This window comes from Oncorhynchus keta, chromosome 12, assembly GCF_023373465.1.
Source record: "Oncorhynchus keta strain PuntledgeMale-10-30-2019 chromosome 12, Oket_V2, whole genome shotgun sequence".
Taxonomy (NCBI): domain Eukaryota; kingdom Metazoa; phylum Chordata; class Actinopteri; order Salmoniformes; family Salmonidae; genus Oncorhynchus; species Oncorhynchus keta.
In genome coordinates, this window is record NC_068432.1 from 55,233,508 (window position 1) to 55,248,645 (window position 15,138).

Genomic DNA, 15,138 nt, shown 5'->3' on the forward strand with positions numbered 1-15,138 from the left:
ATATGCTACCGAGTTCTCATAATAACTTTGCTTTACAGAGAGTAGGTTACTGAGATATACAGTGATGTGGTGAGACTGAGGCAGGCTGCAATGCATGTAGGAAGAAGCAGAGGAGACAGAGAGAGGTTAGTACTGTGGTTCCCCGAACTTGACGAAATCTGTACTGATCTAATGAATCGGAACTTTAAAAAATAACATACCGTATGTATCAATATAAACAACTTCCCTATAGGGAACATTAAAATAAAAACGATCCATTTAAAAAAAAAAAATTGTTTCGTTGCTGATGCTTCGTGTCAGTGTGAATTCGCACTCCCCCTTTATAACATTAGTTGCTATAGCTACGTGTTTGTAGCTGGACTGAGGGGAATGAACCTATAGCAGCCAAGGTGATAATGACCGGGGTCATTTTTACTCGTTTTTACTCTTCTCCAAAGTTTTTGGCTTCCGTCCGGACCTCAGTAAAAAATTTAAACTCTAGTTGTGGCCCTAAAATAGAGGGCGTGAGAGGGAACTTCCTGATTCAAATGGTAAATTCTGCCCCGATTCAACGTTGGGTTTCCAGGGCGATGGCCATGCCTGGTAACATGCTGCTGCAGTGGTGTGAGAAGCCTAGTTTAGTGCACGGTTCAGAGCCAGATCTGGTCAAAGAGTTACAGGTCTTGTTTCATGTGCTTTACTAACTAGATGTCTTTTTTTTGTAGTTGTTTTCTTCATGTAGTCAGCGATCTGGTCAGACATCGGCGAACTAAAAGTAGCATGCATTTAGTGTGTCAATATGTGTGTGAGTCTTTGTTTGCTGTTGCTGACCCCAAGGTAAGTGACGTTAGGCAGGTTTCCATTGAGGTTTTTGCGACGTGTAAATGGAAAGGGCGGTTATAGTTATTATTATTATTATAGTTGATGTTTTCTACATTTTTATCCGCTATTCGTTTTTTGTTTAACTTTTATTTATTGCGACAAATTATGATTAAAACTGTGTTTTCGGGAAAACACAATGAGCGCTGACAAATAATTTTGAAGGTACGCAGGGGGGCACATGATGTTAATGCATAGCCTAACTATGAAGCTCCACATGTTATATCTCAATGCCTACTGCTTGTTAAATCTATCTTTCACAATAAATAAATAAATGTTTCTTTGCAGGATCCTTGTCCTGACTTTCAAGAATGCATGAAATTGCTTCGACTTGCTTTTCTGATTGGCTTGGATGCAAATTTCACCAACCAATTATTTCAGATAAAGTGAGGGGGAAAGTATTTGATCCCCTGCTGATTTTGTACGTTTGACAAAGAAATTATCTGTCTATAATTTTAATGGTTTATTTGAACAGAGAGAGACAGAATAACAACATCAAAACATCCAGAAAAACGCATGTTAAAAATGTTATAAATTGAGTTGCATTTAAATGAGGAAAATAAGTGTTTGACCCCTGTGCAAAACATGACTTAGTGCTTGGTGGCAAAACCCTTGTTGGCAATCAGAGGTCAGACGTTTCTTGTAGTTGGCCATCAGGTTTGCACACATCTCAGGAGGGATTTTGTCCCACTCCACTTTGAAGATCTTCTCCAAGTCATTAAGGTTTCAAGGCTGGCGTTTGGCAACTCGAACCTTCAGCTCCCTCCACAGATTTTCTATGGGATTAAGCTCTGGAGACTGGCTAGGCCACCCCAGGACTTTAATGTTCTTCTTCTTGAGCCACTCCTTTGTTGCCTTGGCTGTGTGTTTTGGGTCATTGTCCCAAACTGCTATAGACCTATATCCATCCTGCCCTGCCTATCTAAGGTCTTCGAAAGCCAAGTCAACAAACAGGTCACTGACCATCTCGAATCCCACCGTACCTTCTCCGCTGTGCAATCTGGTTTCCGAGCCGGTCACGGGTGCACCTCAGCCACACTCAAGGTACTAAATGATATCATAACCGCCATCGATAAAGACAGTACTGTGCAGCCGTCTTCATCGACCTCGCCAAGGCTTTCGACTCTGTCAATCACCAAATTCTTATCGGCAGACTCAACAGCCTCGGTTTTTCGGATGACTGCCTTGCCTGGTTCACCAATTACTTTGCAGACAGAGTTCAGTGTGTCAAATCAGAGGGCATGCTGTCCGGTCCTCTGGCAGTCTCTATGGGGGTGCCACAGGGTTCAATTCTCGGGCCGACTCTTTTCTCTGTATATATCAATGATGTTGCTCTTGCTGCGGGCGATTCCCTGATCCACCTCTACGCAGACGACACCATTCTATATACTTTCGGCCCGTCATTGGACACTGTGCTATCAAACCTCCAAACGAGCTTCAATGCCATACAGCACTCCTTCCGTGGCCTCAACTGCTCTTAAACGCGAGTAAAACCAAATGCATGCTTTTCAACCGATCGCTGCCTGCACCCGCATGCCCGACTAGCATCACCACCCTGGATGGTTCCGACCTTGAATATGTGGACATCTATAAGTACCTAGGTATCTGGCTAGACTGCAAACTCTCCTTCCAGACTCACATCAAACATCTCCAATCAAAAATCAAATCCAGAGTCGGCTTTCTATTCCGCAACAAAGCCTCCTTCACTCACGCTGCCAAGCTTACCCTAGTAAAACTGACTATCCTACCGATCCTCGACTTCGGCGATGTCATCTACAAAATGGCTTCCAACACTCTACTCAGCAAACTGGATGCAGTCTATCACAGTGCCATCCGTTTTGTCACTAAAGCACCTTATACCACCCACCACTGCGACTTGTGTGCTCTAGTCGGCTGGCCCTCACTACATATTCGTCGCCAGACCCACTGGCTCCAGGTCATTTACAAGTCCATGCTAGGTAAAAGCTCCGCCTTATCTCAGTTCACTGGTCACGATGGCAACACCCATCCGTAGCACGCGCTCCAGCAGGTGTATCTCACTGATCATCCTAAAGCCAACACCTCATTTGGCCGCCTTTCGTTCCAGTACTCTGCTGCCTGTGACTGGAACGAATTGCAAAAAAATCGCTGAAGTTGGAGACTTTTATCTCCCTCACCAACTTCAAACATCAGCTATCCGAGCAGCTAACCGATCGCTGCAGCTGTACATAGTCTATAGGTAAATAGCTCACCATTTTTCACCTACCTCATTCCCATACTGTTTTTATACTGTTTTTATTTATTTACTTTTCTGCTCTTTTGCACACCAATATCTCTACCTGTACATGCCCATCTGATCATTTGTCACTCCAGTGTTAATCTGCAAAATTGTATTATTCGCCTACCTCCTCATGCCTTTTGCACACATTGTATATAGACTGCCCATTTTTTTCTACTGTGTTATTGACTTGCTAATTGTTTACTCCATGTGTAACTCTGTGTTGTCTGTTCACACTGCTATGCTTTATCTTGGCCAGGTCGCAGTTGCAAATGAGAACTTGTTCTCAACTAGCCTACCTGGTTAAATAAAGGTGAAATAAAAATAAAATAAAAAAAATTGTCATGCTGGAATACCCATCCACGACCCATTTTCAATCCCCTGGCTGAGGGAAGGAGGTTCTCACCCAAGATTTGACGGGACATGGCCCCTTCCATCGTCCCTTTGATGCGGTGAAGTTGTCCTGTCCCCTGAGCAGAAAAACACCCCCAAAGCATAATGTTTCCATCTCCATGTTTGATGGTGGGGATGGTGTTCCGGTCACAACTTGCAGGCTTGTTTTCAATGCTGTGCGTTTTGTTGCCAACCTATTTTGCTACCTGACAACTTTACGGGTTTCACTTTTTAATTACCGTTCATATATTTATTTATTTTTTCCTCAACTTTTTCACTCCGGACGCTTTATCTGGACACGATTCGTCAGGACCTCCAACAGCCGAAGCTAAGTAGTAACATTAACATGATGCCTTCTAATTGCAGCCGCTGTGGCCTTACGGCGAGGATAGCTGTACTGCAAGCCCAGCTTCAGACGCAATCGTTAGGCAAGGGTAATTTCAGTGTAGGAAAGGATGAAACAGCGTCTGTGCCACCAGTAAGTACAGATAGTAGTATAAATCCCCTGGCACAGTCCCCGCAGCGGACAACTTTCTCACGGTTTCTGGAAGGAAATGCTGTAGGAACGCTCAACCGGTGTCGCTCATTCAGCAGACAGAAACTTTCAACCGGTTTTCCCCATTAAGCAGCGGGTCGGAGTCAGAGACCGAGTCTTCTCTGGTCTCTACTCCTCCCGTTACGGGTCTGAGACGCCGAAGCTTCCCACCATTAGCTCTGACAAATTGAAAACTCTAGTCATTGGCGACTCCATTACCCGCAGTATTAGACTTAAAGCGAATCATCCAGCGATCATACACTGTTTACCCGGGGGCAGGGCTACCGACGTTAAGGCTAATCTGAAGATGGTGCTGGCTAAAGCTAAAACTGGCGAGTGTAGAGAGTATAGAGATATTGTTATCCACGTCGGCACCAACGATGTTAGGATGAAACAGTCAGAGATCACCAAGCGCAACATAGCTTCTGCGTGCATATCAGCTAGAAAGATGTGTCGGCATCGAGTAATTGTCTCTGGCCCCCTCCCAGTTAGGGGGAGTGATGAGCTCTACAGCAGAGTCTCACAACTCAATCGCTGGTTGAAAACTGTTTTCTGCCCCTCCCAAAAGATAGAATTTGTAGATAATTGGCCCTCTTTCTGGGACTCACCCACAAACAGGACCAAGCCTGACCTGCTGAGGAGTGACGGACTCCATCCTAGCTGGAGGGGTGCTCTCATCTTATCTACGAACATAGACAGGACTATAACTCCCCTAGCTCCACAATGAAATAGGGTGCAGGCCAGGCAGCAGGCTATTAGCCAGCCTGCCAGCATAGTGGAGTCTGCCACTAGCATAGTCAGTGTAGTCAGCTCAGCTATCACCATTGAGACCGTGTCTGTGCCTCGACCTAGGTTGGGCAAAACTAAACATGGCGGTGTTCGCCTTAGCAATCTCACTAGGATAAAGACCACCTCCATTCCTGTCATTATTGAAAGAGATCATGATACCTCACATCTCAAAATAGGGCTACTTAATGTTAGATCCCTTACTTCAAAGGCAATTATAGTCAATGAACTAATCACTGATCATAATCTTGATGTGATTGGCCTGACTGAAACATGGCTTAAGCCTGATGAATTTACTGTGTTAAATGAGGCCTCACCTCCTGGCTAAACTAGTGACCATATCCCCCCCGCAAAGGCGGAGGTGTTGCTAACATTTACGATAGCAAATTTCAATTTACAAAAAAAAAAATGACGTTTTCGTCTTTTGAGCTTCTAGTCATGAAATCTATGCAGCCTACTCAATCACTTTTTATAGCTACTGTTTACAGGCCTCCTGGGCCATATACAGCGTTTCTCACTGAGTTCCCTGAATTCCTATCAGACCTTGTAGTCATTGCAGATAATATTCTAATCTTTGGTGACTTTAATATTCACATGGAAAAGTCCACAGACCCACTCCAAAAGGCTTTTGGAGCCATCATCGACTCAGTGGGTTTTGTCCAACATGTCTCTGGACCCACTCACTGTCACAGTCATACGCTGGACCTAGTTTTGTCCCATGGAATAAATGTTGTGGATCTTAATGTTTTCCTCATAATCCTGGACTATCGGACCACCATTTTATTACGTTTGCAATTGCAACAAATAATCTGCTCAGACCCCAACCAAGGAACATCAAAAGTCGTGCTATAAATTCACAGACAACACAAAGATTCCTTGATGCCCTTCCAGACTCCCTCTGCCTACCCAAGGACGCCGCCAGAGGACAAAAATCCGTTAACCACCTAACTGAGGATCTCAATTTAACCTTTGCGCAATACCCTAGATGCAGTTGCACCCTAAAAACTAAAAAAATGTCTCATAAGAAACTAGCTCCCTGGTACACAGAAAATACCCGAGCTCTGAAGCAAGCTTCAGAAAATGGAACGGAAATGGCGCCACACCAAACTGGAAGTCTTCCGACTAGCTTGGAAGGACGGTACCGTGCAGTACCGAAGAGCCCTTACTGCTGCTCGATCGTCCTATTTTCTAACTTAATTGAGGAAAATAAGAACAATCCGAAATTCCTTTTTGATACTGTGGAAAAGCTAACTAAAAAGCAGCATTCCCCAAGAGAGGATGACTTTCACTTTAGCAGTGATAAATTCATGAACTTCTTTGAGGAAAAGATTATGATTATTAGAAAGCAAATTACGGACTCCTCTTTAAACCTGCGTATTCCTCCAAACCTCAGTTGTCCTGAGTCTGCACAACTCTGCCAGGACCTAGGATCAAGAGAGACGCTCAAGTGTTTTAGTACTATATCTCTTGACACAATGATGAAAATAATCATGGCCTCTAAACCTTCAAGCTGTATACTGGACCCTATTCCAACTAAACTACTGAAGAGCTGCTTCCTGTGCTTGGCCCTCCTATGTTGAACATAATAAACGGCTCTCTATCCACTGGATGTGTACCAAACTCACTAAAAGTGGCAGTAATAAAGCCTCTCTTGAAAAAGCCAAACCTTGACCCAGAAAATATAAAAACTATCGGCCTATATCGAATCTTCCATTCCTCTCAAAGATTTTAGAGAAGGCTGTTGCGCAGCAACTCACTGCCTTCCTGAAGACAAACAATGTATACGAAATGCTTCAGTCTGGTTTTAGACCCCATCATAGCACTGAGACGGCACTTGTGAAGGTGGTAAATGACATTTTAATGGCATCGGACCGAGGCTCTGCATCTGTCCTCGTGCTCCTGACCTTAGTGCTGCTTTTGATACCATCGATCACCACATTCTTTTGGAGAGATTGGAAACCCAAATTGGTCTACACGGACAAGTTCTGGCCTGGTTTAGATCTTATCTGTCGGAAAGATATCAGTTTGTCTCTGTGAATGGTTTGTCCTCTGACAAATCAACTGTACATTTCGTGTTCCTCAAGGTTCTGTTTTAGGACCACTATTGTTTTCACTATATATTTTACCTCTTGGGGATGTTATTCGAAAACATAATGTAAACTTTCACTGCTATGCGGATGACACACAGCTGTACATTTCAATGAAACATGGTGAAGCCCCAAAATTGCCCTCGCTAGAAGCATGTGTTTCAGACATAAGGAAGTGGATGGCTGCAAACTTTCTACTATTAAACTCGGACAAAACAGAGATGCTTGTTCTAGGTCCCAAGAAACAAAGAGATCTTCTGTTGAATCTGACAATTAATCTTAATGGTTGTACAGTCGTCTCAAATAAAACTGTGAAGGACCTCGGCGTTACTCTGGACCTGATCTCTCTTTTGAAGAACATATCAAGACCATTTCGAGGACAGCTTTTTTTCCATCTACGTAACATTGCAAAATCAGAAACTTTCTGTCCAAAAATGATGCAGAAAAATTAATCCATGCTTTTGTCACTTCTAGGTTAGACTACTGCAATGCTCTATTTTCCGGCTACCCGGATAAAGCACTAAATAAACTTCAGTTAGTGCTAAATACGGCTGCTAGAATCCTGACTAGAACCAAAAAATTTGATCATATTACTCCAGTGCTAGCCTCTCTACACTGGCTTCCTGTCAAAGCAAGGGCTGATTTCAGGTTTTACTGCTAACCTACAAAGCATTACATGGGCTTGCTCCTACCTACCTCTCTGATTTGGTCCTGCCGTACATACCTACACGTACGCTACGGTCACAAGACGCAGGCCTCCTAATTGTCCTAGAATTTCTAAGCAAACAGCTGGAGGCAGGGCTTTCTCCTATAGAGCTCCATTTTTATGGAACGGTCTGCCTACCCATGTCAGAGACGCAAATCGGTCTCAACCTTTAAGTCTTTACTGAAGACTCATCTCTTCAGTGGGTCATATGATTGAGTGTAGTCTGGCCCAGGAGTGGGAAGGTGAACGGAAAGGCTCTGGAGCAACGAACCGCCCTTGCTGTCTCTGCCTGGCCGGTTCCCTCTTTCCACTGGGATTCTCTGCCTCTAACCCTGTTACGGGGCTGAGTCACTGGCTTGCTGGGGCTCTCTCGTGCCGTCCCTGGGGGGGGGGGGTGCGTCACCTGGGTGGGTTGATTCACTGTTGTGGTCGGCCTGTCTGGGTTGCCCCCCTTGGGTTGTACCGTGGCGGAGATCTTTGTGGGCTATACTCAGCCTTGTCTCAGGATGGTAAGTTGGTGGTTGAAGATATCCCTCTAGTGGTGTGGGGGATGTGCTTTGGCAAAGTGGGTGGGGTTATATCCTTCCTGTTTGGCCCTGTCCGGGGGTGTCCTCGGATGGGGCCACAGTGTCTCCTGACCCCTCCTGTCTCAGCCTCCAGTATTTATGCTGCAGTAGTTTATGTGTCGGGGCTAGGGTCAGTTTTTTATATCTGGAGTACTTCTCCTGTCCTATTCGGTGTCCTGTGTGAATCTAAGTGTACGTTCTCTAATTCTCTCCTTCTCTCTTTCTTTCTCTCTCTCGGAGGACCTGAGCCCTAGGACCATGTCCCAGGACTACCTGACATGAGGACTCCTTGCTGTCCCCAGTCCACCTGGCCATGCTCCTGCTCAGTTTCAACTGACCTGAGCCCTAGGACCGTGCCCCAGGACTACCTGACATGAAGGCTCCTTGCTGTCCCCAGTCCACCTGACTGTGCTGCTGCTCAGTTTCAACTGTTCTGCCTTATTATTATTCGACCATGCTGGTCATTTATGAACATTTGAACATCTTGGTCATGTTCTGTTATAATCTCTACCCGGCACAGCCAGAAGAGGACTGGCCACCCCACATAGCCCGGTTCCTCTCTAGGTTTCTTCCTAGGTTTTGGCCTTTCTAGGGAGTTTTCTAGCCACCGTGCTTTTACACCTGCATTGTTTGCTGTTTGGGGTTTTAGGCTGGGTTTCTGTACAGCACTTTGAGATATCAGCTGATGTACGAAGGGCTATATAAATAAATTTGATTTGATTTGATTTGATTTGATTTCTTGGGGTCATAGGCAGCATTCCTCCTCCTCCAAACACGGCGAGTTGAGTTGATGCCAAAGAGCTCCATTTTTGGTCTCATCTGACCACAACACTTTCACCCAGTTGTCCTCTGAATCATTCAGATGTTCATTGGCAAACTTCAGATGGGCATGTATATGTGCTTTGTTGAGCAGGGAACCTTGCGGACGCTGCAGGATTTCAGTCCTTCACGGCGTAGATTTCAGTCCTTCGCAGCGTAGTGTGTTACCAATTGTTTTCTTGGTGACTATGGTCCCAGCTGCCTTGAGATCATTGACAAGATCCTCCCGTGTAGTTCTGGGCTGATTCCTCACCGTTCTCATGATCATTGCAACTCCACGAGTGAGATCTTGCATGGAGCCCCAGGCCGAGGGAGATTGACAGTTCTTTTGTGTTTCTTCCATTTGCGAATAATCGCACCAACTGTTTCACCTTCTCACCAAGCTGCTTGGCGATGGTCTTGTAGCCCATTCCCAGCCTTGTGTGGTCTACAATCTTGTCCCTGACATCCTTGGAGAGCTCTTTGGTCTTGGCCATGGTAGAGAGTTTGGAATCTGATTGATTGATTGCTTCTGTGGACAGGTGTCTTTTATACAGGTAACAAACTGAGATTAGGGCACTTCCTTTAAGAGTGTGCTCTAATCTCAGCTAGTTACCTGTGTAAAAGACACCTAGGAGACAGAAATCTTTCTGATTGAGAGGGGGGGTCAAATACTTATTTCCCTCATTAAAATGCAAATCAATTTATACCATTTTTGACATGCGTTTTTGTTAATATTCTGTATCTCACTGTTCAAATAAACCTACCATTTTAAAATTATAAAAATCAGCAGGGGATCAAATGCTTTTTCCCCCTCACTGTATACAGGAGAGCAAGTCTCACCATGGCGACCACGTACCGTGGCGAACAGTTGACACATGAGAATGATTTAGAATATAGCAAATATTAATACATTTATTGCAGTCTGTCAATGCTGGCTTTGGCGGCCTACCTGAGCCAGGGAAGCGGATCTTGTGTGGGAGGGCAGACTGGGGCGGTTGCCAATTTAATTATTTTGCAATCTGCCTAAATGGATAATGGAAACTTAACATTAACTTCTTGCGACTAGCAAACCCGTATCCGGTATCATGGCTTCAAAAGCATTAGCATAACGCAGCGGACATAAATACGCAACAAACGCAAATGAAATAAATATATTCAAACACAAGCTTAGCCTTTTGTTAACAACACTGTCATCTCAGATTTTCAAAATATGCGTTACAACAGTGTAAGTTTATCATGGCATAATGCTATATGCAAAGCTCTGATGGCAGCAGGCAACATTTTCACAAAAATAAGAAAATCAACCAAATTAAATCATTTACCTTTTGAAGAACTTCGGATGCTTTCACTCAGGAGACTCCCAGTTAGATAGCAAATGTTCCTTTTTCCAAAAATAATATTTTTAATATTTTTGAAGGTGAGAAATCGCCCGAAAAATACTTCAACTATAACGCCAAACTTTTTTCAAAATTTGCTCCATAATATCGACAAACATAGCAAACGTTATTTATGATCCATCCTCAAGGTGTTTTTAACATAAGTATTCGATAATATATCCGTGGAGGCAGTTGGTTTCTCATAAGAAACGATTGGCAAAATGGCTACCTCAGTATTTTACGCAAGGTTTTCTGCGGGAGACACCATGTGACCACGTGCCATATATGGTCCCTTACAGCCATTCTTCAAGGGAAATGCCTAAAAGAAGTCACAATGCTGCAGACACCTTGGGGAAAACGTGGAAAACGTAAGCTGACTCCTAGCTCCTTCACAGCCATATAAGGAGTAATTGGCATGAGGCGGTTTCAAAAAATGCGGCACTTCCTGATTGGATTTTTATCTGGGTTTCGCCTGTAACATCAGTTCTGTGGCACTCACAGACAATATCTTTGCAGTTTTGGAAACGTCAGAGTGTTTTCTTTCCAAAGCTGTCAATTATATGCATAGTCGAGCATCTTTTCGTGACGAAATATCTTGTTTAAACGGAACGTTTTTCATCAAAAAATTAAAGAGCGCCCCCTATATCCAACTGGTCAAACCATTTTTCATTTTTATTAGACTCTGTGGGTTTTTGCGAAAAATGGCGACAAAATCCCAAAATCCCAAGTTAATGGAAACACAGCTTTTGTGTGTCTCCTCCACCTGCTCCCCACCTGGGAGGCTGATCCCAGACCTGTTCCTGCTCTTGCCGACTCCAACGCCGCTGCTGCCACGGCCAAGACAAACATGACAAGGAGTTAGCATGTCTCACAAAACATATGCTTATGTAATTATTCCGATTTTCTTTTTTTTTTAATGACATCGGTACTAAACTTGAATGTGATAGCACAAACAGACTGACAGACTCAGGCTAGCTGAAGGGTGTTGTTGTTGTTGGTGTTGCTCTGCTATGGTGTTCTGGTGGCCTCACTGTGCCATGCTCCTCCCTGCAGGGTAACAATGGCACCAGCCTTCAGACTGACCATGAAGCCCAAGGCCACAGATAACATGGACCATCTCATGGTGGACTTCAACCAGGAGCAGCAGCTCCTCCAGAACCTCAAGTTTCTGCCTGAGTACGTACATCTGGCTTGTGTCCCAAGTGACCCCTATTCCTATGCAGTGCACTACTTTAGACCAGAACCCTATAGAACCTATTCCCTATATATAATTTTTTACTTTAGACCAGAGCCCTATGGAACCCTATTCCCTATATATAGTGCACTACTTTAGACCAGAGCCCAATGGAACCCTATTCCCTATATAGTGCACTACTTTAGACCAGAGCCCTATGGAACCCTATATAGTGCACTACTTTAGACCAGAGCCCTATGGAACCCTATTCCTATATATAGTGCACTACTATAGACCAGAGCCCTATGGAACCCTATTCCTTATATATAGTGCACTACTTTAGACCCAGAGCCCTATGGAACCCTATTCCCTATATATAGTGCACTACTATAGACCAGAGCCCTATGGAACCCTATTCCCTATATATAGTGCACTACTTTAGACCAGAGCCCTATGGAACCCTATTCCCTATATATAGTGCACTACTATAGACCAGAGCCCTATGGAACCCTATTCCCTATATATAGTGCACTACTTTGACCAGAGCCCTATGGAACCCTATTCCCTATATATAGTGCACTACTTTAGACATTCAGTAGCCCTGATGATATGAAATATTTTGATATATTAAATTCAAAATGTACTTTACACATTTCAGCTTTTACCCCAATAAATACCCTATTCCCTATATTATTACTGTGGACTACTTTAGACAGAAAATGAACCCTAATATTTGCATTATTATAATAATGTGTTTGGAAATGTTTCCTATGGAATTTGATTATCCCTCATAATTAGCCTACTTTGTGGATTCATTTTAGTTTCTTTTTTCCTCTGGGTTTCCTCTGGGTAGTATGCAATCTAACTCTGACCAGTTGTTTTTGTCTCACTGCTTTGCTTTATCTTGGCCAGGTCACAGTTGTAAATGAGAACTTGTTCTCAACCCTACCTGGTTAAATAAAGGTGATCTGGCCTACCTGGTTAAATAAGAGGTGATCTGGCCTATTCCCTTAAATAAAGGCGATCTGGCCTACCTGGTTAAATAAAGTGATCTGGCCTACCTGGTTAAATAAAGGTGATCTGGCCTACCTGGTTAAATAAAGGTGATCTGGCCTACCTGGTTAAATAAAGGCGATCTGGCCTACCTGGTTAAATAAAGGTGATCTGGCCTTTACCTGTCCAAATAAAGGTGATCGGCCTACCTGGTTAAATAAAGGTGATCTGGCCTGCCTGGTTAATAAAGGTGATCTGGCCTATGGTTAAAAAAGGTGATCTGGCCTACCTGGTTAAATAAGGTGATCTTATGGTTAAATAAGGTGATCTGGCCTTGGTTAAATAAAGGTGATCTGGCCTACCTGGTTAAATAAAGGTGATCTGGCCTGCCTGGTTAAATAAAGGTGATCTGGCCTACCTGGTTAAATAAAGGTGATCTTTTTTCTCTGGGAAATAAAGGTGATCTGGCCTACCTGGTTAAATAAAGGCGATTTGGCCTACCTGGTTAAATAAGGCTTTATCTGGCCTACCTGGTTAAATAAAGGTGATCTGGCCTACCTGGTTAAATAAATGATCTGGCCTTGGTTAAATAAAGGTGATCTGGCCTACCTGGTTAAATAAAAGGTGATCTGGCCTACCTGGTTAAATAAGGTGATCTGGCCTACCTGGTTAAATAAAAAGGTGATCTGGCCTACCTGGTTAAATAAGGTGATCTGGCCTACCTGGTTAAATAAAGGTGAAATAAAATAAAAAAAATTAAAAAAAATAAAAATAATCTACATTGAGTGTACAAAACATTAGGAACACCTGCTCTTTCCATGACATAGACTGACCAGGTGAATCCAGGTGAAGGATATGATCCCTTATTGATGTCTCTTGTTAAATCCCACTTCAATCAGTGTAGATGAAGGGGAGGAGACATGTAGATGAAGGGGAGGAGACATGTAGATGAAGGGGAGGAGACACGTTAAAGAAGGATGTTTAAGCCCTGAGACAATGGAGACGTGGATTGTGTATGTTTGCCTTTCAGAGGGTGAATGTCAAGACAAAAGATTTACATGCCTTTAAACGGGGTATGGTAGTAGGTGCCAGGTGTACTGGTTAATGTCATGAACTGCACGCTGCTGGGTTTTCACGCTCAACAGTTTCCTGTGTGTATCAGAATGGTCCACCAACCAAAGGACATCCAGCCAACTTGACACAACTGTGTCCTCCTCCCATCGCTGTGTCGTACAGAGTCCCTAAGGCACTGCACTAGACCAGTGGTTTTCAAACTTCTCCTCAGGGACCCCGCCACGACGGTTCGGACTTCTCCTCTGGGACTCCGTCCGACGGTTCAAACTTCTCCTCGGGGACTCCGTCACGACGGTTCGGACTTCTCCTCGGGGACCCCGCCCACGACGGTTTGGACTTCTCCTCGGGGACCCCGCCACGACGGTTCAAACTTCTCCCTCGGGGACCCCGCCCACGACGGTTCAAACTTCTCCTCGGGGACCCCGCCCGCGACGGTTCAAACTTCTCCTCTGGGACCCCGCCACGACGGTTCAAACTTCTCCTCAGGGACCCCGCCCACGACGGTTCAAACTTCTCCTCTGGGACCCCGCCCACGACGGTTCAAACTTCTCCTCAGGGACCCCGCCACGGCGGTTCAGACTTCTCCTCGGGTACCCCGCCCACGACGGTTCAAACTTCTCCTCAGGGACCCCGCCCGCGACGGTTCAGACTTCTCCTCGGGTACCCCGCCCACGACGGTTCAAACTTCTCCTCAGGGGACCCCGCCACGGCGGTTCAAACTTCTCCTCAGGGACCCCGCCACGACGGTTCAAACTTCTCCTCAGGGACCCCGCCACGGCGGTTCAAACTTCTCCTCAGGGACCCGTCGACGGTTCAAACTTCTCCTCAGGGACCCCGCCACGACGGTTCAAACTTCTCCTCGGGGACCCCGTCATGACGGTTCACAATGTTGTTGTAGCATTAAACCATCTCACCTGATTCAGGTAGTTAAGGGTTTGATATTTAGTTGAATCAGATGTACTAGCTACAGAAAATATAAAATACATGGCACGGCTGGAGGTCCTCAGGAGAGGTTTGAGAACCACTGCACTCGACCCCGCACACGAGTCGACCACAGATGGCACGGCTGGAGGTCCGAGAACCACTGCACTAGACGAGCACACGAGTCGACCACAGATGGCACGGCTCCAGGTCCGAGAACCACTGCACTAGACTAGCACACGAGTCGACCACAGATGGCACGGCTGGAGGTCCGAGAACCACTGCACTAGACTAGCACACGAGTCGACCACAGATGGCACGGCTGGAGGTCCGAGAACCACTGCACTAGACGAGCACACGAGTCGACCACAGATGCCCTGAGCAGCCAGACACTACAGTACCACAGACCACACAGATCAGAGTTAACCACCTCAACAAGACTAAAATAACCCAGAAGAAACAGGATCTTCGGGGAACTCCGAAGGAAGACCTTTCTCATGATTTACTGATTCCTCTATGTACTACTGGAGTAATACTGATAGAGATGGGCTGTAGGGATGTAGAGCTGTAGGGATGTAGAGCTGTAGGGCTGGAGGGCTGAAGGGCTGTAG

The 15,138-nt window shown here is 45.0% G+C and overlaps 1 protein-coding gene across 1 annotated transcript in view; it reads left to right on the forward strand.

The window, feature by feature from the left end:
* LOC118391640 (FSD1-like protein) overlaps positions 1–15,138 on the forward strand; it is an 86,189-nt gene that overhangs the window by 32,649 nt on the left and 38,402 nt on the right. The window contains exon 6 of the mRNA XM_052458711.1: positions 11,419–11,539. Within this exon, the coding sequence (XP_052314671.1) occupies positions 11,419–11,539 (121 nt within the window). The remainder of the gene's footprint in view (positions 1–11,418; positions 11,540–15,138) is intronic.